We start from the raw sequence: 23,828 nt of genomic DNA, 5'->3' as shown, positions 1-23,828 counted from the left end.
AGACTTCTATTATATCCTGTAGATGTGGTGAACTTTCAGAAAGCACACCAAACTCGAAGGTAATAGAAGTCTATGGCTCAGTGTAGGTAACCTGCGGGTGCACTGCTCTGCACCTGCAGATCCATTTGAAAGCAGCCCAGTAACCACTGCAGAACAGATATGCCCATTTATACACTTTGATTTTAGTAATAAACTTACCTTTAATAACAGTATTCTATTCGCTTCCATCCCAGAGCAGGAGGTCGCGGGCCACATCAGAGGCCTCTGTGGGCCACATGTGGCCCCCGGGCCACTGGTTGAGCACCCCTGTCATAAAGTGACAGCTTTAGCCATTTACATGTAATAGTTGTCTACTTTTTTGGACAATGTTCCTGTATCGTGTATGTGAATAAATGCCAGAAAAAAAGGCACTGGTCTTTGTACCCACAAGACCTTCACTAAAGCACGTGTAAAAAATTGAACTTTGGGCCAAGGGAATCATGACGTAGTAATGTGTGCGAAAATGTCAAAGGTATGGCATGCATGTGATCATATGTGTAAGGCAAACAATTTGCATCAAGAAATGTTTTGTCAGTAATATATGTCACAGCTATATTAAAAAATGTAATTTTAAAACATGATTTTGACTGTAATGAAGATCAAAATGGTAATATAATGTATAACATAATTTACTTTCCAGTTGAAATTTATATTGTGTAGATATTTGTTTTTGAAGGTATTATTTATTTTTTATTTGAAGAAGGGGTCAAAAGGAGCAAAGTGCACTATTACGGGGGCCTGGAGGTACAAAATTGAATGTATCCAGGAAAGAACTTTAAAAAAAAAAGAAAAGTGGAAAAAATATGTATACATTTAAATATACAGGTGCATCGCAAAAAAATGAGAATATTACCAAAAAGGTCATTTATTTCAGTAATTCAATTCAAAAAGTAAAACTCATATATTTTATATAGATGCGTTACACACAGAGTGATATATTTGAAGCATTTCTTTTTTTTTATTTTGTTGATTATGCACTATACCAAAACTTGGTCGGAGTTCCTTTTGCATGAATTACTGCAGCCATGTGGCGTGGCATGGAGGTGATCAGCCTGTGACTCTGAGGTGTTATGGAAGCCCAGGTTGCTTTGATAGTGGCTTTCAGCTTGTCTGCTTTGTTGGGTCTGGTGTCTCTCATCTTCCTCTTGACAATACCCCACAGATTCTCTATGGGGTTTAGGTCAGGCGAGTTTTGCAGTTCATTTGGAAATCAAGGTCCTGGAGTCTGGAATAAGAGTGGAGAGGCACAAAATCCAAGTTGTATGAGGTCCAGTGTGAAGTTTCCACAGTCAGTGATGATTTGGGGAGCCATGTCATCTGCTGGTGTTGGTTCACTGTGTTTTATCAAGTTCAATGTCAGCGCAGCCCTCTACCAGCAAATTCTAGAGCACTTCATGCTTCCCTCTGCTGACCAGCTTTTTTGGAGATGCTGATTTAATTTTCCAGCAGGACTTTGCACCTGCTCACACTGCCAAAAGTACCAACACCTGGTTTAATGATAATGGTTTCACTGTGCTTGATTGGCCAGCAAACTCGCATGACCTAAACCCCATAAAGAATCTGTGGGGTATTGTCAAGAGGAAGATGAGAGACACCAGACCCGACCCAGCAATCCCGCTATCAAAGCAACATGGGCTTCCATAACATTTCAGCAGTGTCACAGGCTGATCACCTCCATGCCACGCTGCATTGATGCAGTAATTCATGCAAAAGGAGCTCAGACCAAGTATTGAGTGCATACTATACTGTACATGGACATACTTTTCAGTAAGCCAACATTTCTGTATGAAAAATCTTTTTTTTTATTGGTCTTATTGGTCTTATGTATTATTCAAATTTTCTGAGATACTAAATTTTGGGTTTTCACTAGCTGTAAGCCATAATCATCAAAATTAAAAAAAAAGAAATGCTTGAAATATATCACTCTGTGTGTAAATTAAACTATTTTAAATATTAAATTATTTAAAATATATGAGTTTCACTTTTTGAATTGAATTACTGAAATAAATTAACTTTTTGATAGCATTCAAATTTTTTGAGATACACCTGTATGTCTTTTCCTAGAGTATGGCATAATATTACATATATACCGTAGTTCAAAGGTCTCTATTCACGTATAGTTCTTATGCTGTGACAATGGCCATTGTGCACATGTGACATTTCTACCACACCTCCAAACAGATTGAATCTTTTAGGGTTGTAGCTGCCTAGTATCTACATTATCTGACAACTGTCTTAAACACCTATTTACATTTGCCCTTAAAACAATTCAAGTGAGAATTTTCTTCTGTAAATTATATGTAATTTGTATTTCTTTTGAAGTTGGCCTAATTCTAGTACCCATAAATTAAAGGTTATTCCTAGATTACAAGGAAGATTCCTTCCGTTTGTGTCTGAGCTTCACAAAACCTGTCAAACTCGACAAGCTTGGTTGATTTTGACACAAAGCAAATTCTGGAGGCTTAAGCACATTTAAGAGTTAAGACCCCCTCTTGCTGCATGTACACAGAGGCATTTAGAGGCAAGGATGTTTAGAGTCAGAAAAAAAACCCACTGCCAGTGCGTTCAGGAGCAGTGCTAATTTGGCAGGAAAAACTCTTCTAAACATGTGTTAACGGTAAGCGCATTTAGTGCTTGAGCATTAAAGTGGTTATAAAGCTTTTTTTTTTTATATAAATTACAAACATACTTACCTGCTCTGTACAATGGTTTTGCACAGAGCAGCCCCGATCCTCTTCTGTGGTCCCCCGCCGGCCCTTCCGGCTCCTCCTCTTTATGCCCCCCCCCCAGGGAAAGCCGCTATCTCTGGGGGGGACTCGTGAGTGCTTGCTTCTGAGTCCTGCTGCTGCGTCCATTCACACAATCAGCAGGACTCAGCCCTGTTCCCCACTCCCATGTCACTGGATTTGATTGACAGCAGCGGGAGCGATTGGCTCAACCTGTCCAATGAGGAGGGAGACAGCAGCGGGAGCCACTGCGCTTGTGCACATCGCTGGATCCAATGGGATCAGATAAAGAAAAGGGGGGTCTGGGGGGCAGCACAGAAGGTTTTTCACCTTAATGCATTAAGGTAAAAAAACTAAGGCTTTAGAACCACTTTAATTTCAATGGCCAGAATAAATTACTATTCTGGCCAATGAAATGAATTAACGCCCAAGAGCTTGATGCCCCTAAATGCGTTACACGTGTCAAGCTTTTTTTCTGCCAAAACACCACTGCCAGGAGGAAAGGCATTTAGGAGAGATAGCAAAAATGTCCAGTGTGCATGAGGCCTAACAAGTGTTCACATGGGGCATTACCATATATTGCAGTAGGACAAACCATTTACCTAGAATTACAGCATCACACTGCAGCTAATATTTTTTTGGACATTTTTTGCAATGCAATATGCCACAGTGCACAGATAGTTCACGTTAATTGTGGTGTGCTGGCTAGGTGGGTTGGGGTGCTATTCAAATTAAAGGCCTCAAGGCTTTGTGCATTAAAGTAAAAAACCTTCTGTGCTGCAGGATCCTCACAGCCCACACACCTTATTCTTACCTGAGCCTGGACCATTTCAGCGATGTGCACAAGAGCAGAGGTTCTTGCTGCTGTCTCCCTCCTCACTGGGCAGATTGATAGCAGCGGGAGCCATTGGCACCCACTGCTGTCAATCAAATGCTGTGATGAGGGAGCTGAGGGTGGGGCTAAGCCACCTGTTCTGTGTCAAGGCGCAGACAAGGGCAGCTCGGGAGCAAGCCCACATGGGTGCCACAATGGAAAGCGGCTTCCTACGGGGGCATTCGCTGAAGAGGAGGAGCCTGAAGCACTGGCAGAGGACCCCAGAAAAAAAGGATCTGGGCAGAGTTCTAATGGCTTTGTAGGTTATTGTTAATGTTTTGAACTTTATTTGTTGGGCAATGGGAAGCCAGTGGAGGGATTGGCAGAGAGGGGTGATGGACACTGAACCGTTAGTAAGGTGGATGAGTCTGGCAGCAGCATTCATGATAGATTGAAAAAGGTAGAGCCTGCGAAGAGGTAGGCCAATGAGGAGAGAGTTACAATAGCCAAGGCGAGAGATAACAAGGGAGTAAATAAGTTGCTAAGTGGTTTCATCTGTTAACAAGGGTCATATTTTGGAGATGTTACGGAGATGAAGTCTACAGGATTTAGACAGCGAATAGATTTTGGGCTGAAAGGACAGCATTACATCTAGCACCCTGGCATGAGGGGAGGGACTGAGGGTTGCTTTATTGATCTTGATGGATATTATGAACTCAGTTTTAGAAAGATCGAGTTTGAGGAAGTGGGGTGGCATCCATACTGATATGTCAGTTACAGTGGCGGCTGGTGAAGTTTTAGGATGGGGGGCTCCAGACCCTGCCCTTCCTTTTTGACCCCTCCCACTTGGTGAAAATGGGCGTGGTTTCAGTGAAATAGTGGGCGTGGTTCTAAGGTGAAATGGTGGGCATGGCTCTAAGGCTGTGTGGTTAGCGTCTGAGATGAACGAGGGATGGAGGGAGAGGGAGAGAGGGATGGAGGGACAGCAGGCCCAGATCCTACACAACAATAGAAATAAGTGTATTCTAGAAAGTTTAACAATCAGCAAATAAAGATATTCCAAACACCTGGTGTTAGCACTTCAATCATCCCAGCACCATGGTTGTTATGGTGTCAGGATGATTGAAGTGCATTATTTCTATTATTACATTGTAATATAAAATGAAATCATTCAACTCACCATAATGCAGATTCAGTGGGAGCCCTGAGTGTGTCACTAGCCACGTTGCCTGCCAGCAGATACCATCAGGTGTCCCCAGCGGAGTCCGTCCTTACATGCAGCCTGTGTCCCATAAAATGCAGCCTGTGTCCCATAAAATGCAGCCTATGTCCCACCAAATGCAGCCTGTGTCCCACCAAATGCAGCCTGTGTCCCACCAAATGCAGCCTGTGTCCCACCAAATGCAGCCTGTGTCCCACCAAATGCAGCCTGTGTCCCACCAAATGCAGCCTGTGTCCCACCAAATGCAGCCTGTGTCCCACCAAATGCAGCCTGTGTCCCACCAAATGCAGCCTGTGTCCACCAAATGCAGCCTGCCTGTGTCTCACCAAATGCAGCCTGCCTGTGTCTCACCAAATGCAGCCTCTGTCTCACCAAATGCAGCCTGTGTCCCATCAAATGCAGCCTGTGTCCACCAAATGCAGCCTGCCTGTGTCTCACCAAATGCAGCCTGACTGTGTCTCACCAAATGCAGCCTGACTGTGTCTCACCAAATGCAGCCTGACTGTGTCTCACCAAATGCAGCCTGTGTCTCACCAAATGCAGCCTGTGTCCCATCAAATGCAGCCTGTGTCCACCAAATGCAGCCTGTGTCCACCAAATGCAGCCTGTGTCCATCAAATGCAGCCTGTGCCCCACCAAATGCAGCCTGTGTCCACCAAATACAGCCTGTGTCCACCAAATTCAGCCTTGCCTGTGTCCCATTGAACCCCCCCCCCCGTTCTCCGTGGGAGCAGCACAGTGGTACTTACCTTGCTGTGTGTTGTCCTCTCCTGTGGTGTCTCCTTCCACATCGGCGATGGAGGGGTCCGCTCCTCTCATACTTCCTGTTTCCTCTCTCCCGGGCGCAATGGGAGAGAGAAAACCGGAAGTGACATCAAACTGAGATGTCAATCAAACCGCCCGGCCATAGTAATAGATACTACGAGCGCCAGGCGGAAGCTACTCGGCGCTTTGGAAAACGCTGCGAGGTGGGATAAACGCCCACAAATGAAGCGCCGCATCTGCAATCTTGTGATTGCATAGACGTGGCGCTTCCCATAAGTGCACTGTGTCCGGGGTCACACTGTGTTCGGGGTCACACTGTGTCCGGCGTCCGAACACAGTGCACTTAAGGACCTTTTTTTGTATTTTTTTTTAAAGGGCCAGTATTAATTTTTTTTTTTTACTTTTTTTTTTTTTGTGACTACCTGGAGGGGGGCGGCGCCCATGCACCCCCTATGGATAGGCTGCCACTGAATAAGTTAGTAATGTGAGGGTTGACTGAATGAGTGAGGTGAGGAGTAGAGAGATAGATTTGGGTGTCGTCAGCATAGAGATGGTATTGGGAGCCATGGGAGTTTATGAAGTGACCAAGAGAGGAGGTGTAGATGGAGAAGAGGAGGGGGTCTGAGGAAAGAACCTTGGGGGACCCCACAGAAAGAGGAAGTGGAGAGGAGGAGACACAGTTAAAAATAGAGTAATATTTTTTTATTGGTCCATTGAGGTACCCTGGCAGGCAATTCATTATTATTTTGATTTGTTAATGCACCAGTTCAAACCGTGCAGGTGTACAAGGTAAAAGTAATGTGATACAAAGGTATCAATGTCACAAATCACAGGGGATTTGAATAGTTGAGATAGAATGAGATAAATCTGACTATAGTTTATCACTCTCAGGTATTCCTTAGATGAGATTAATGTTTTTTTGCACCTCCAAAATGCAACCAGTTGTTCTATTATTTAGAGTACAAGGCAAATGAGAAGCCAGCCATATCTATTGTACAGACTTACTTGGCTCTCAAGGGGCTTCTTTCATTTTTTTTTATTACAAAGTATCTGTGTGGTCTGTTTAATACTGCACCGATCAGATCTATCGAATAATCAACGCTATACTATCTACATAGTTTCATTGGTCCAGCTTGAACTAATGTATCTTATGTGGGATTCCCGTAGAAGCTGGAAATCACTGTAGTAGCTTTGGGTTTCCATGCCAAGCAGCTGCCCTGCTGCTTAGTTTGCACAGGATGTTGTTTGCTCGGCGCAACCACCATTCAAAAAATAATTTCTCAATAAATGCATAACGTTCTCTGATTGGATAATGTGGAGACCGTTCCATGACCACCCCACCTCTCTACCTCATTCAATCAGAGAACATTTTGCATTCATTGAGAAAATGCAAGGTGTTCCCTGAATGGCCCTCATGCCGAGTGAGTGACCTCCTGTGTTCACGATGCAGAAAGGCAGATGTTTAGCACAGGACCTTGAAGCTAGTAGGAATACGTTCCTACTATAGTGATTTGCAGTTTCTACAGGAATCCAGCCCAAACATTCTTCAAGTTTGGATAGTGGGGAGTGATTAGTACACATGTCAGGTTTTTACTGATGAAATTCAATCCATCTTTCTATACTGTGACTGTTGTCGTCAGGAGGAAAAGTGAGAGGAAATCACAAATTTTACATTTATATGTATCTTTTTATTGTATTGATGTTGAGGCTCACTCTTCCAGAAGTCGGATACATTTCCATACATGCCAATGGTACTTTAAAGTTCTCTCTTTGACAGAGACAGATTGGGATGCAGCGCATACATAATATATGCAGTGCTGGAAGCGAATAAAATGCAGAGCTTTGAGCTTCAAAGGAAACGCTTTGTAAAATAAATACCTGGATGAAAAGATTCAAATGGAAGCTGTCATTTTCTCACTCCAGGTCTGCACTGCAGTTCTTGGTCCCTCTAAACGTATATGAGAAACTAGCATATATAAAATAACAACTTTATTAAAAGACCAGGCCAGCCAAAGGATCAGTAACGGGAGCCGAGAGGGCGCGTCCAAGGGCGGCGGTCACCACAGACAGCGGTCACGGCAGACCAGTGCTCCCGGGCTCACCTGGTGTGAATGAAAATGTGATGTGAGACCTCAAACTATGTGTAGGGAAAAACATATGAGGGGATAATAGGGTGATGGAGTGAGGAAAGGGGAGTAGGGGTAGACTGGAGGGGAAGGTGATGAGCGGTGGGGTAAAGAGAACAATGGTGGTCAACCGGGGGTGAGGGTGAAAGACCATGGTAAAAGATCAACACCAAGACGCCCGATGTAAGGGAGGAAGGAGAGGTGATAAGAAGAGCTGAGACGTGTACCTGAGTGAGAGGGAAGGAAGGGACGACTAGTCCGACCAAGATGTGGAGCCTATCTGGCAGGGAGCCCAAGGAGTCCTGGAACATGCCGGGGCCGCCGCCCGTATGCACGTGCCACCACGGACCCATCCCCTACGTCACACCACACGAGTTTAAAGGGGAGGGGCATCCGGTCGCCGACACCCGGGCAGGGAGTTGCCCAGCGGCCGGCATCGGGCCAGCCCCTCCTACCGCTCGTGGTCCTTCCGGCGGCTTGCTGTCCATCTGCGCGAGCGGTGGGAGAGGCTGGCCCGATGCCGGCCGCCAGGCAACTCCCTGCACCTTGGTCAGACTAGTCTTCCCTTCCTTCCCTCTCACTCAGGTACACGTCTCAGCTCTTCTTATCACCTCTCCTTCCTCCCTTACATCGGGCGTCTTGGTGTTGATCTTTTACCATGGTCTTTCACCCTCACCCCCGGTTGACCACCATTGTTCTCTTTACCCCACCGCTCATCACCTTCCCCTCCAGTCCACCCCTACTCCCCTTTCCTAACTCCATCACCCTATTATCCCCTCATATGTTTTTCCTTACACATAGTTTGAGGTCTCACATCACATTTTCATTCACACCAGGTGAGCCCGGGAGCACTGGTCTGCTGTGACCGCTGTCTGTGGTGACTGCCGCACTTGGACGCGCCCTCTCGGCTCCCATTACTGATCCTTCGGCTGGCCTGCTGGCCTGGACATCATGTGGTCTGCTGCACATACCTAGTAAGTTTGTATGCCCTACCCGGGTTTCTTGGGTGGAATTTTATCAATATCCCCCCAACCTTGACATTGAGTACCTACACATATCATTTTTTAATACAGATAATTCACTTATCTGCTCCTGAAGAGCAGTTTTAAGCCGCAAAATGCGTCAATCTATTTTGATGTTGTGAACCTATTATACATCTATTATGATATGCAAGCATTGATATTTCTACCCATAAGGGATTCAAGAATTATTGACCGTGCAGTTGTTACCTTTTTTAACGGTTATACAATTTATGAACACTGGTGGACCCCTTAATTTTACCATGTTGTACATGATTGTAAACATGTCATTACTAGTTTTTGCCAGTGTAGATTGTGGCGCCCAAGTTACGGGTGCATCCTCATGTATGTGCAATTCTATGTTTGTTAAACATGTTATTATGCAATATTAAACAATTTTTACTTCCCACCATATTGTTCCTTTTGTCACCACGAGCTTCATATAAAGTCCCTCCCTTCTTATTACACTTTACTGCCTGGCTGCATTAGTGTTTGTTTTCGCCATAGTTGACAGGGATGGAGGCACTTGGCTTTACCCAGCCATGGCCTCATTCAAAGTCCCAATTTCCCAATCCCCCCCTTCGTTTCATGCCGATATACGTCGTCAAAAGGGCACGTACAGGCAGATTAACGTACCTGTACGTTGCCCTTTGAGAAGCGGTTTGTGGGCGCGCGCGCCCACCACGACCTCCGTGAGCGTGATCGCGGGTCCCGCGGACTCGATTGTCCGTGAGGATACCCGCGATCGTCTCATGGAGAGGAAGAATGGGGAAATGCTGATGTAAACAAGCATTTCCCCGTTCTGCTTAGTGACAGGACAGTGATCACAGCTCCCTGTAATCGGGAGAGGTGATCACACATAGCCACGCCCCCCACAGTTAGAATCACTCCCTAGGACACACTTAACCACTTCACTGCCCCTACTGGTTAACCCCTTCACTGCCAGTCACATTTACACAGTAATCAATGCATTTTTAATTGCACTGATCGCTGTATAAATGTGAATGGTCCCAAAATTGCACAAAAGTGTCCGAGCTGTCCGCCATAATGTCGCAGTCACAATAAAAATCGCCGCCATTACTAAATGCTATAAAACTATCCCCTATTTTGTAGACGCTATAACTTTTGCGCAAACCAATCAATAAACGCTTATTGCAACTTTTTTTACCAAAAATATGTAGAAGAATACATATCGGCCTAAACTGAGGAAAAAATATGTTTTTTTAATATATTTTTGGGATATTTATTATAGCAAAAAGTAAAAAATAATGCGTTTTTTTCAAAATTGTTGCTATTTTTTTGTTTATAGAGCAAAAAAAAAAAACGCAGAGGTGATCAAATACCACCAAAAGAAAGCTCTATCTATGGGGAAAAAAGGACGTCAATTTAGTTTGTGAGCCACGTCGCACGACCGCGCAATTGTCAGTTAAAACGACGCAGTGCCGAATCGCACAAAGTGCTCTGGTCTTTGGGCAGCCAAATGGTCCGGGGCTTAAGTGGTTAACAACGGATAACTCATCAGCGGGTTGCCCGCTGACAGCTGAATGTAAAAAAACTTGCCGACAATAAAAAATTATGAAAAAAAACAAAACAACGTGAGGTCCCCCCCCAATGAATACCAGGCCCTTCTGGTCAGGTCGGGTCCGACCCAGCATACACCAGTTGGTGATATCACAAGGGGGTGGTACCACCAAGCCCCTTATTTATGAACTGTCACAAGGCGGAGCAGGCAGACTGTGGGAGCATTTATCACGAGCAGAGCTCATTTATTTTCCTTTTTTTGGGTTGGGGGGTGGCAGCAGGCATCTTGATTGACAATGGATCTACATCGGGGAACAGTTTTTTTATCTTTTAATAAAGGAATTGTCAAAGACTTTTGTACTGTCTTTCACACTTTTTTGGTGAATGAGTAGGGGTACTATAGGGAATCCACAGCTAATGAGTCATCTGTTAAGGACGCGGCAGCCAGCTTCCCGGCCCGCTCCTTAGCAACCAGCTCAATGCAATAAATTACCGCATAAAAAATGCGGTAATTACAGCTCAATCAAACATCGCATTCATTAACGCAAAATTCTTAGTGAATTGCATTTTTAAAACTGATTTAACGCTAGCGCTATTTTACTGCATTTTATTTGCCATTAATTGACTCTTAGTGAATTGACCCCATAGACCCTATGATATAAATCTGATTTAAAGTACAACTAAAGGCTAAACATTTTTTTTTTTTATTTTGGAGGGAGGATTATAGCTCTTGTCAGTTTTTTTGCCATCTGTGTCCCATTGCGGAGATTACGCTTAATGTCCTGTTCCATAGCCAATATATGAAGTGAGGGAATGTGGTGGCTGCATTAAGTTTTTATTTTTAGGCTTTCTTTCTTTAATGTTTACCTGGTGATCCTGCTAGTAAATCTGTTGTCTTTCAACAGAACAAGCTGTCCTGCAGATGTAGCAGTGTTGGTACAAACCATTGACCAGGTGTGCTTACAATGATCAACTTTTATTTATTTACGTAAAACTGTTTATAAAGTATGAGCTGGTGTTCACATTCAGTTTGTTAGTGTATCTAAATCTGCTAGTACATTTGACACTCCCCTCCCCCCAGACTGACAATACTGCTGTCCAAAGGTGAATCTGTGCTCCTTCATCGAGTGGGGGCACTCTACACACAATACGAAAATCGGATGGAAAAATTCGTACGACGAGCTGTCTGCCGATTTTTGGATCGTTAGTACGGTGCTTTCAACAGCCGATTTCGCTTTTTCGTCAGACAAAAGCTGGATACGCAGACTATAAAATTTTTGATGTATGTGAACTCAACATCCGATTTTCATTTAGAAAAAAAACGTAAGAGCAAGACTACGCATGCTCAGAAACGAAAGAATACATACAAAACTATTCAACACATTACGTCACTTCTGACGTTGTATTCTGTCCTACGAAAATTTTGGTATTGTGAGTAACTTCTTCACTTTCAACATGAGACTAGCATGCCACAAAAAAATGGACGTTCGGTCGTCCAAAAATCTAAGCGTGTGTACGAGGCTTTAGGCTCCATTCACACCTAGGCAGTTTGCTTTTGAGCGTTCCTGCGGTTCTTTTTGCATTTTTTTACCGCAATTTTACAGTGTTTTTGCCACAATTTGCATTTTTTTAATGCTTTTTTGGCGCAAATTTGTTTTCTGGCGCATTTTTTGTATTTAAAAATGCAAATCGTGGCAAAATGCACTACATGCCTTTCTGCAAAAAACAGTAAAAAACGCATTGGTGTGAACCAATCCTAATACAGGAGGTGTGTTACTGGCCAGATCACCAGGTGAAAACAGAAGGGGGAAAAGCCAAAAAAGAAAACGAATGCAGCCACCACATCTAATGATTGGTAAGATGCAATATATTACATTTTTGGTATTTTGGCTTAATACTGCTTTAAGTTAGCAGTCAAATTAGAACGTTAGCTTTTTTTCTGGGTGGAACCCCAGTAAACCTATGAAAGGGTTAAATGAAGAAATGGTAGTTAAAGCAAGCCATCTGCTTCTCCTATTCACATTGGTTTTACAAAGGTGATCTCTTTAATGAGAAGGTAGTCAAGGGTGAAGCAAAGGAAGGAATGTACATGTTTGCTAAAGGTGACACATTATTTTGACAGGATCAAACAGGAAAAGCCAACCATGCCTGGAACACATCCCAGACAATAGCAATTCCAGCTCAGTCTGCACAATAAACTGTGCCTGGCCTTCTGCAGCAGCTCTCCAGCATCTAGTCTAGCAATACTACATTAGATTAAAAGAAAAAATAGAACGCAGAAAGAAAAAGAACTGACAGATTTTTTTTTTTTTTTTTTTACTAATCCGATGTTAGCAGCCATCGCCATTCAGTTGTACTAAGATGCATTGCTGATACATATGTGGATGTGATGCTGTGGAAAGGTCAAACAGCCTGAGGCCTATGGTGACAACATTTTCTGCTCTACACTCTACAGACTATTTCATGGTCATTTTTAAAGAATAGGATATAACAAGAATGCATCAAATCAAACAAGTCACCATACAATCTCTGTGGTTGGCTCTGTAAAAATGGCATATTTAAAGGCTAAGTTCAGCCAAAATTATAAAAAAAACAAAACTGAAAATTTGGCGCAAGGGCCGTTGCTTACAGTCAGTTGTGTCTAGGGTGGCCACCTCATCCCTTTAAACCTGAACACATATGAATTACACAGGTTCTGAGGCTAATTTAATGCAGATAAGGCACCAAGTGAGTTTAATTACCACCTTAACCACTTCCATACAGGGCATTTTCACTCCCTTCCTGCCCAAGCCAACTTTCAGCTTTCAGCGCTGTCGCACTTTGAATAACAATTGCGCGGTCATACAACACTGTACCCAAATGAAATTTTTATCATTTTTTCCCCACTAATAGAGCTTTCTTTTGGTGGTATTTGACCACCTCTGCGGTTTTTATTTCTTGTGCTATAAACAAAAGAAGAGTGACAAGTTTGAAAAAAAAAAACACAATATTTTTTACTTTTTGCTATAATAAATATCCAATTTTTTTTTTTTTAAACAAATTTTTTCCTCAGTTTAGGCCGATATGTATTCTTCTACATATTTTTGGTAAAAAATATCACAATAAGCATATATTTATTGGTTTGCGCAAAATTTATAGCGTCTACAAAATAAGGGGATAGATTTATAGCATTTTTATTATTATTTTTTTTTACTAGTTATGGCGGCGATCTGCGATTTTTATCATGACTGCGATATTGTGGCGGACACATCGGACAATTTTGACACATTTTTGGGACCATTCACATTTATACAGCGATCCCTGCTATAAAAATACATTGATAACTGTATAAATGTGACTGGCAATGAAGGGGTTAACCAGGAGGGGGCGCTATAGGGTTAATCGTGTTGCTAGGGAGTGATTTTAACTGTGGGGGGAGGGGATTCACAAGGGGAGGAGACCGATCAGTGTTCCTCTGTACAAGGAACACACCATCGGTCTCCTCCCATCTGACAGGACGTGGATCTGTGTGTTTACACACACAGATCCACGGTCCTGCTTGGTTACCAGGCAATCGCGGGTGCCCGGCAGACATTGCGGCCGCCGGGCACTCGCACCGCGACTGGAGTGATGCGGCGGGCGCACACGCGTGCCCCCTGGGGTGCCTGGAAGGCTGCGCCGTCGAATGACGGCGGCCCAGAACAACAGCTGCACCGTCCCGCCATCATATGACGGCGGGCGGGCAGCAAGTTATTAATCAGCCACAGAACCTGTGTAATTAATATGTGTTCGGATTTAAAGGGATGAGGTGGCAACTCTAGTTGTGTCCCTTGTGCTGATGTCTCTTCTTTTAGGTGAAATCCTCCTCCGTCCCCCTACCCTTGAGTTAATCCTCCGATGCGGTGAGGGTTAACTAAGGGGCTGTCACAGGCTTTCATTAAGAGAGCCCAACTATCATAACTCCCAACTTTTTGAGATGGGAATGAGGGACACCTATTAGCAAAAGTATGTAGGCATCGGACACACCCCTTGCCATTCCCCCTTAAAGGAGAATTATACAAAAAATGATTTGTTAAACCCACAAGTGCTTTTTTTTTTACCACTACTATTCCTTTCTACTATCTTTTGAAATTTACAAATGCAGCAATTTAGAAATGGGATGAAAGGTTTAGCACTGGGAAACACTTTCTGAAAGATAAATAGTGCATTTTATATACAACTATATAGATCAGACCAAAATGAGGGGCATGTGAGGAGGAAAGAGGGACAGAGACAGTCCCTCGAAATCAGGGACAGTTGGGAGCAACTATGCCCGCCCTAACTGCCAAGCTGCTCTATTCCTAGAAGCCATACTACAGCTTCTATGAATGGTAAGCGATCTATGAATGGAGGGGATAGACCTATAAATCATCCTCCATTCTTAGATCACACTTCATTTATAGAAGCTGTAGTATGGCTTCTAAGAATGGAGCAGCTGGGTATAAGGCCCTTTTTAAACAGGGTGTAATCTGTTAAGTGGATCCACCTGCTCAGCAGGGGATCTGTCCGTTGACCCCCGCTGAGCAGGCGGATGACAGGTCCGTGTCCGCTCTGCTATGCAGAGTGGACACAGCCAGCTGTTTTCTATGGGGCGGTCAGATGGTAATGGACCACCTGTTCATTTCCATCTGACTGCCAACCGATCCAATCTGACAGATGGGGAATGATCCCCATCCATCTGTTTTTGGTGGCCCGGACGCATATTCATTTGCATCTGGCTCCCCATAGAGAACAATGGGTGGACTGATCGGTCCGCTGGTGTGAGAGGGGCATAGCCAGGCTCTCTTGATGACAGCCCGTGACAGCCCCTTCATTTTATTACCCCCTCTGCATCAGAATACAGCGGACAGACAGAAGAGGATTGCAAGTAAAAGAAGAGGTATCGGCACAAAGGACACATTCTACTGACTGTAAGATATGTCCCCTTGTGCTAGTTTTTTTAAAATCTTGGCAGCTCTTAAAGTTATGGAAAATTCTCATTTTTTTCCCTGCAAAAATAACAAACATGTTACACTTACCTGCTCTGTGCAGTGGATTTGCACAGAGCTGCCCAGATCCTCCTCTTCTTGGGTCCCTCTTCTGTGGTCCTGGCCCCTCTTGTTCAGTGACCCCACAGCAAGCAGCTTGCTATGGGGGCACCCGAGCCAAGTGACAGCTCCCTGTGTCCATTTAGACACAGAGCCCCGACCCCCCCTCTCTCCCCTGATTGGCTAGCTGATTTTGCTTGACAGCAGCGGCAGCCAATGGCACTTCTGCTATGTCTCAGCCAATCAGGAGGGAGAATCTTGGACAGCTGAGACAATCGTGGACCTCGCTGGACAGAGGTGGGCTCAGGTAAGTGTTAGGGGGGCTGCTGCACACGGAAGGCTTTTTGTCTTAATGTATAGAATGCATTAAATTAAAAAAAACTGCCTTTACAACCCCTTTAAGTCTTTAAGGATATAACTGAAATGTAGCTGTGACATTTGGGGGAATGCAAGTTCTAGCAACACTTTTGTAGTGGTATGGCCCATTTAAATGGCCTGCACCAGATTAGAAAATCCCTGCTATCCATTTGGGTAGCTTTACTGACTCATGATGTAGATTCAGGTAGTTCCTAGTAGACACTTTCTACGAATTCCCCTGAACATGTTTGAAATAATCAAAGGAGGTTTACCCCAGATGTGTCATTCATAGTTTATGACTCAGAGGTGATGAATCACTGGAAAACACACCTATCTTTGTACTCTTCCTTCATATAATAGTAACAGAACAATGGGCTGACTGCTGTTTTGCCTCAGGCCTAGTTTTGCCAGCAATGACTTTTTTTGCCAGTTGCTGTGACACAGGTCTGTTTATTAGTGCTTTAACCCAAGATTTACACAACTTTCACTCAATATACACACATTTTTTTAATTAAAAGAGAAGTACAACCAAAGCATGTTTGGCTGTACTTTTACTTTGGAGTGCAATTTGTTCTGCAATCCTGTGACCCGTTTTCAGCAGACAGCGGGCAGAAGCTCGCTGATGGCTGACATCACAGAGCCAGTTCAGGCTGGGGAAAGATCATGACAATATGGTTGGGTTCTGCTCACAACCCTGGAAAAAAAGACAACTTCCCTTTTAAATCTTGGATGAAAATATTGACAAACTGACCCTTCAAAGTGCATGTAAAGCAATTTTTTGGCTAGATTGGTTAAGACCCCTGTTAGGTTTTTTTTCTGTCTGTCCCTTCAGTAAGATTTCCTTTCACTTCCTGTCTCAGTTTCTCTCCAAAGCAAGGGAATATCCTCTCTTTGTTAGATGTCAACAGGTTTACCCAGTGTAAGACTTAATAAATATTTTATATGTATTATTATAGGTATTTACTCTATATACCACTGACAATTTATGAAGTGCTTACATATATTGTTACATTCGCATTAGTGAATCAGGGCCAATTTAGACAGGAGCCGATTAACCTAGCAGCATTTCCTTGGAATGTGGGAACTGGGAATAAACCAGAGTACTTGGGAGGAAACACAGGGAAATACAGGGAGAACATGCAAACTATATTCAGATTTGCCCTCACCTTCTGTTGCTGTGACAACTTAAAAATGTTGAATTTCACGCTCTGTACAGAAGGTAACTAGGACAAACAGAGAGGATGAATCTCCTCAGTGGGAATAGTCAGACAGCTAGAAAAACCTGACAAAGGTTCTAACCCTTTCACACTCAAAACCTATTAAAAGAAAATGTGAGCTTTACTTATTCAAAGCTTGTAAAAAAAGTAAGTTATTATTTCGAATTTTACTGATTTTCTTTTTTTTTTCAGATTTTAGAATTTTTGAATTTGCGAAAATCTGAAAATCTGAAAATTCGTAAATTCGGAATTTCAGAAATTCGAAACATTCGGAAATCCGAAAATCCGGAAATCCAAAAATTCTAAATTCAGAAATTCGGAAATTCGAAAATTCGAAAATCTGGAAATTCGGAAATCCGAAATTCGGACATTTGGAAATTTGAAAATCCAAATATTCACTTTACCGAATCTTCAAATTTCTGAATTCCCAAATTTCCAAAAAAAGCAAAAAAAGGAATGAAACAAAAACGAAAAAAAAAACCAAATTTTTTGTCAGTGCACATGTCTAGGGAATACAGACAGCTAGAAAAACCTGACAAAGGTTCTAACCCTTTCACACTCAACCTATTAAAAGAAAATTTGGGCTTTACTTATTCAAAGCTTGTAAAAAAAAGGACTAATATAGCGCTAATGCAAACACACTAATAAGGAAGCTGCAGCTCGGTGTAGGATACACAACACAAAAAGTAAGTATTAAAAAGAGAGATCCGCACTAAATAGTCCAAACTGATATATGCAAAGTCCTAAGAATTAAACATAAATAGATAGATAGCATGAATCTATGTATTGATGGTAAAGTGAAGATCCCTCTCTTGGTAAACACCATAGTGATTCACGTCATAAAAAGTGCACCGCCACTTTATGAAAAACTTGCTTACCAGAGGGCAAGCAAAACAGGCATGTGGCTATAGCCCAGCCAAGGCTTTTAAGCTTGCGCAGTTGCTTGTAGAGGAAATTGATCGCGGGATGGATTGCTGCAGCAGGATCTCATATACCATATACCACGGATCTCGTCCCAGTCAACAGAGGGCCCAGAAAGAAAAGCTAACCATAGTGTAATTCTGTTTTGGCTTTATTAAGTATAAAAAAAGTATTGCACTTACATCAAAAGTGTATAATTAAATACACTGAAAGGTTTAGCACCGGGAAACACTTTTTGAGAGATAAAAAGTGCACTATATAAAACAACTATATACATCAGACCAAAATGAGAGAAACATTAGGAGTAAAGAGGGACTTTGTTCCAAATTAGGTACAGTGCCTCAAAATCAGGGACAGTTGGGAGCTATGCCTTATGCTGGACTAAGATCAATGTGGTGCTTAGGAAGGGCTATTTTCTCCCAGAAATGGACAGAGAGGTGCAGAAGTAAAGGGAATGTAAGTAAACTTTCTACAGCGGCTGACTGTAAAGTAAACCTTTTGCTTTGCCCTGTGTAGACAAAGCATAGACTAACTAATATTGGTTACAAAAAAAGAACATGGACAGATTATATGATCCTAAAGAATATGCTAGCTAGTAATAAGGGCTCCTATCCAATGATTAGGCAGATCTGACAAATCAAGTCTTTTTCTTTACTTGTTTGGGGGTCACTGACTCAAAGCTTTGAAGAAGAGTCCACAAATGGAAGCATCTCTGTTTCCTCCATGATAGGTTTCTGTTAAAAGAAGGTAAGAATGATCAGGAAATGATATAATATTTAAAGTGGTGCAAACACAAAAGGGAGCTTCTGCTGTATTTTCTGTTGTAGCTATGCCAACTGTGTCTGGTGAATAATTCAGAATGGCTTTGTTTTATCTATTATGTTTTGTTCTTTCACAGATCAAGCAGACATCTACAGGTACAGCTTCTGATGTCCACTACTGGATCGGAAAGGACTCCACTCAGGATGAGCAAGGCGCGGCTGCACTCTACACATCACAACTGGACGAGGCATTAGGGGGGAGCCCAATTCAACACAGAGAGGTGCAAGGATATGAATCAGCCACATTTAAAAGTTACTTCAAGAATGGAGTTATGTAAGTGACTTGAAATGTTGTTCACATCAGGCAGATACAATGGACGATTTTTCCTCTTAAGTGGGATTTTAAAGGGTGGAAGTCTCAAAAAAAGTATAACAAAAAGTATAAAAAATTATCAGAGTTTTATTGTATCAAAATTTAAAAGAAAAACATGTGCTAGAATAGAAACAATGGATAAAAGCAACAATGGATGCCAGAATTAACAAATAATGAAAAATACAACCAGGATATACATGACAGGTCAACAGAGCTACACAAAACCCCACAAAGGCTATATCAGCAAGGAGCCAATTGACAGTGCAGGCCCAACGCGTACACAAAACCCCACAAAGGCTATATCAGCAAGGAGCCAATTGACAGTGCAGGCCCAACACGTCGAAACGCGTTGGACCTGCACTGTCAATTGGCTCCTTGCTGATATAGCCTTTGTGGGGTTTTGTGTAGCTCTGTCGACCTGTCATGTATATCCTGGTTGTATTTTTCATTATTTGTTAATTCTGGCATCCATTGTTGCTTTTATCCATTGTTTCTATTCTAGCACATGTTTTTCTTTTAAATTTTGATACAATAAAACTCTGATAATTTTTTATACTTTTTGTTATACTTTTTTTGAGACTTTCACCCTTTGAAATCCCACTTAAGAGGAAAAATCGTCCATTGTATATGTATAAAGGGATGCGGGTTGGTTGTCTCATTCCATTAAGCTCTTGTCACCGCCAGTTTCTATTCACATCAGGCAGAGTCAATTTGGGAAAGCATATGTAGATGACAGTCTAGCTGAGCCTTTCTTAGCCAGAGTTCTGTGGGACCCTAGCGTTCCTCCAGAGTTCCTAGGGGTTCCTTGGGTAATAAGAAACTTCTGCCTCTCAAATGAGTAACCGCCAACACCAGTGATTTTTTTAGCTATCTGTAAGGGGGGATTCTTCCCAATGACAAGGAATGTAAGGAAGATTCTTTTCACTGACCATCACAATAATAGTATCATAAGCTGTAATTAACAGGGGGTTCCCTGAGCCTGGAAACTTATTTTAAGACTTCCTTCTTGTTAAAAAGAGGAAAAAAGGCTAGCTCCACAAGAAACAAGAGATATAGCTGTAATAGTGTTTCTAATTCTAGTCTTTGGAGGCCACCAACAATGCATTTTTTTAGAACTGCTTACAAATATGTAGCGCTTCCCCGTAGGGGCTACTGGTAATAGCTGGCTTCTAATAGTACAGAGGCTGCCCACCACCACAAGCACCAGTTCATACACTCCAGCTCCTATAACGCAGTGTGGGATATGTCTTTTGAAATGTATTGCTTGAAGAATATTAAACAGCAGAGGGGTTAGGGCATGGGATACTCCAAAAACGCTTGCATAGTAATCAGTGGGCACTCTTCTCTAGGCTCATATGCATGTTTTTTTCTGGGGACGCAAGGGAATGGCCAGTACCCTGAGACCCTCTGAGAGCCATCTCAGTCCATAACTTCCTCTGGCACTTTAAACCCAAAAGCAGACAGTCACCAGGAATTACAATTTACAGTCAGTACACACAAGTCCCCAGGACAGCTGCACACCTTCTAGCTTTCTCCGGACCTGGTCCAGTGAGGGAAAGAATACTTGCCTGGACCAAATTCCTTTTGGTGAAGTCCCACAGCCAGCTCCTCAGAAGATCATTCCAGGTTCTCAACTCTGCCAATGAACAGCTATACAGTCCACAGGTTGCCTCAGGGAGCAGAGGCCCCAGAGGCTTCAGAACCCTCCCTGCTGAGGAAAGAATCATCTCTCCAGGGCTCCAGACAATATATCATCTCCTCAGACACCTTCTGGACCCTCCCCTCCAGGAATTGGCCAGGGCATGATAAATATTTAGACTGGTCAGTTGACTGTCTCAGCCCCATGTTCTGGAAACTTCTTCCAGAAGCATGGGAAAGCAGTTAAACTCAGCCTGTGAATATCTGAACAGACCAAAGCAAACAATCACTGCTCCCTTGACTACAGAAGGAACCAAAAACTAAATTTGCCTAACATCCTGCGCAAGGAGGGTGCTACATCCATAAAATGCTTCTTGTTACTAATTGATAAAGCTAAGCTTCAATCTGGAAGTCTGAAAGTCATGCAGTAATGGTAAGCTCTGAGTTGAGAAATGCTAGTCAGGACAACTAAGTGTATGTTTAGCCAAAGCCTTATTTTTCAGCTTGGATATGAGTCACATTAGGGAGATTTCCCTCTACTCCATTCCTGGCTGGCCATAAAAGCACATTTTCTTGATTCCTTCACTGAATCACAAGTAAATTGTCCTTTATATTATAAAACTTTTAATAAAGTTTATATGCTAAAAAAAGTGCATCTTTTAAGCTACTAATTTACTGAGCTGCGTCTCTGTCTGAATGTCTGGAACACATGAGTTGTTGGTGGTCATTTAGTACCATAGTGGAAAAGGATTGGTCTAGTGTAGTGGTGTTCAGCTCGGTTCCACCGATAGCACACGTTTTCCCCACTCCCTGGTAGGATCACAGCTGCAGTTATTAATGACCCACATACAATATTAATATTAATAATCCCAGATGTGTGGCCAGGAGCGGCATGTGAGAGGAAGCGTGTCTCACAGCTCTGCTTCAGTACCAGCTATTAATCCTCTCCCAGCAGCGATCCAGAGGTGCCCGACGGCTTACCAGCTGGCTACCAACCCAGTCAACCTCTCGGTCCACCCCTGGCGCTCTGCACCCATGGAATGGCAAGGAAAAAGGAGGATTTCTGGGGCCCCGAAATCCAAGATGGAGCCGCCGTGGAACTGGCACAGCGCACGCTGAGGGGAGCTGAGAAGGCTAAAGAGGGTAGCCGCAAAAAGACCCAGAAGTCCCAGGGTAAGGATTGCCCGAGGGATATACTATACTATGCCCAAAAGCTGGGGGGAAACCAGGATCAGACCGTGGGGGGGGGGGCGCAGGAACATTCCCATTGCCTGTACATGATAAACTGGGGCAGTTGGCTGGAAATACAGCATGGCATAGAGAGCCTGAGAGCCATGCAGAGCTGCTCTCCTCTCTACCTACAGATCCTGATGCTGATGAGCCTGAGCAACCGACTTTGGCTGAAATACTCAGAGCAGTGCACAGCTTCAGTCAATACACTAAAAGAACAGATTGGGGGCCTGAGGGAGGACGTGTCCTTGCTGAGACATAACTTTCAAAAGATCAGGGAACGCACGACTGCAGTGGAGAGCAGAGTAAGCGACATTGAAGATAAATTGCCACCTGTTGCTCGGGAAGCCCATGTCGCCCATCAGCTAGAAAAAGAAACCAATAATAGAGCTGATGACATAGAAAATCGTCTGAGGCACAACGACATACGTATTGTGGGGCTGGCGGAGAAAACCGAGGGGAGAGACCCAACCTCCTTTGTTGAAGGATGGCTCATTGATATATTCGGAAAGGATGCCTTCTCCCCTTTTTTCACTGTCCAGCGGGTTCATCGCACTCCGGGTTCCCCACTGCAACCTGGCCCCCCCCCCCGAGACCCATCCTAGCCCGTCTCCTACACTACAGAGACAGGGAAGCAGTGCTGAGATGTTCCCGAGAGCAGACCAATGTTCAGTTCAATGGCGCCAGAGTGTCCTTCTATCCAGACTTCTCCGCTAAAGTGCAGAGACGCCCGGCCAAGTTCTCGGGTGTAAAGAGGCATCTGTGGTCACTACAATTAACATATGCAATGCTGTACCCTGCAAAGCTGCGGGTCATTGCTAACCAACAGGTGCACTACTTTGAATCGGCCCAGGAGGCAGCCGCATGGCTTGGTCAAAATGAACAGGCCCTAGGCCACCGCAGAGAGGATGAAGAAGATGGAGACTGAAGAGTGGTATACTCCTGCAAGTTCAGGCAACTGGTTCTTGTTTGCTCAGAGCTCTCTACAAGCTTTGTAAGGAAAGTTCACCTTTTTGCTCAGTTTTTCCTTTTCATTTTACTGTTTTTTTCTTTAATAATTAAAAAAAAAAAACAAATGTTTTGTTCTGCTGTGAGACATAATATTGCCATATGAACTTTGAGCTATCTTGTGAAGTTAACAAGAGAATGTGCCTTATCTACATGAGAAGTAGAGAAAAATCACTATATTTGTTTTGGTTAAACTTTGGATTACAAACAGTGGCCTGTCCTGTTGACGGCCTGTTTTTTTTTTCACTTGCCCTTTCTCCACTGCAGGTTCTTTATGGCAGGTAGTCGAACATGGAACTATTACTATGCAAGAGTTGGCACCATAGTGCCGTGGTGCTTACAATCTGTGCTATCGGCCCTTTACCAGGGGAAGAGCCGGTGGATAGTATTCCCTACCAGTCTGCCCAACAGGGCTTTATTAGACCTATCCAGACTTGTGTACCTATGTTCCAAGAAGAGCTTTACAGATATAACACTGACAATATGTTGCCATCTTTAATTGTCCCCAATAGCTGAAATTCCAGTAATATCTTGGAATGTTTGAGGCTTAAGCTCCCCACTTAAACGTATGATGATTTCTACTTGTTTGAAAAAGTTTCATCTGGCCATCATTTGTTTCCAGGAGACTCACTTAACTGCAGAAACCCAGATTTGTCTTAAATATTCTTGGGTTGGAAGGGCGTACCACTCCACACACACCTCCTTTTCCAGGGGGGTGAGTGTGGTGGTGCACAGCTTTATAGACTTTTAGGAGCTTGATGCATGTATAGATTCAGAAGGGCGCTATATTTTTTTTTGCACTGTTGTATTGGAACGCTGCAATGTATCCTTGCATGTGTATATATATATATATATATATATATATATATATATATATATATATATATATATATACCTCCTCCTTTTGCAGTAACGGTGCTCCGGACCCAGCTGTCTTATCTAGAGGGGAGGCCGGATTTACTGTTATTGATAGTGGGAGATTTGAATTGCTGGTTGAGTCTCTCAATGGACAGGCACCCAGGCTTGGGGGCTCCTGCTGCATTGAG

The 23,828-nt window shown here is 43.2% G+C and overlaps 1 protein-coding gene across 2 annotated transcripts in view; it reads left to right on the top strand.

Annotated features, from left to right (window-relative positions):
* LOC141144389 (villin-1-like) overlaps window positions 1-23,828 on the top strand; it is a 165,766-nt gene that overhangs the window by 78,198 nt on the left and 63,740 nt on the right. For both annotated transcript variants that reach the window (XM_073630035.1, XM_073630036.1), the window contains exon 4: window positions 18,671-18,867. In XM_073630035.1, coding sequence (XP_073486136.1) covers window positions 18,671-18,867 — 197 coding nt within the window. The remainder of the gene's footprint in view (window positions 1-18,670; window positions 18,868-23,828) is intronic.

The sequence above is a fragment of the Aquarana catesbeiana genome, linkage group LG05, assembly GCF_042186555.1.
Source record: "Aquarana catesbeiana isolate 2022-GZ linkage group LG05, ASM4218655v1, whole genome shotgun sequence".
Classification (NCBI taxonomy): Eukaryota; Metazoa; Chordata; class Amphibia; order Anura; family Ranidae; genus Aquarana; species Aquarana catesbeiana.
The sequence above is the reverse complement of the archived record's forward strand: the minus strand, read 5'-3'. Positions and strand labels throughout refer to the sequence as shown.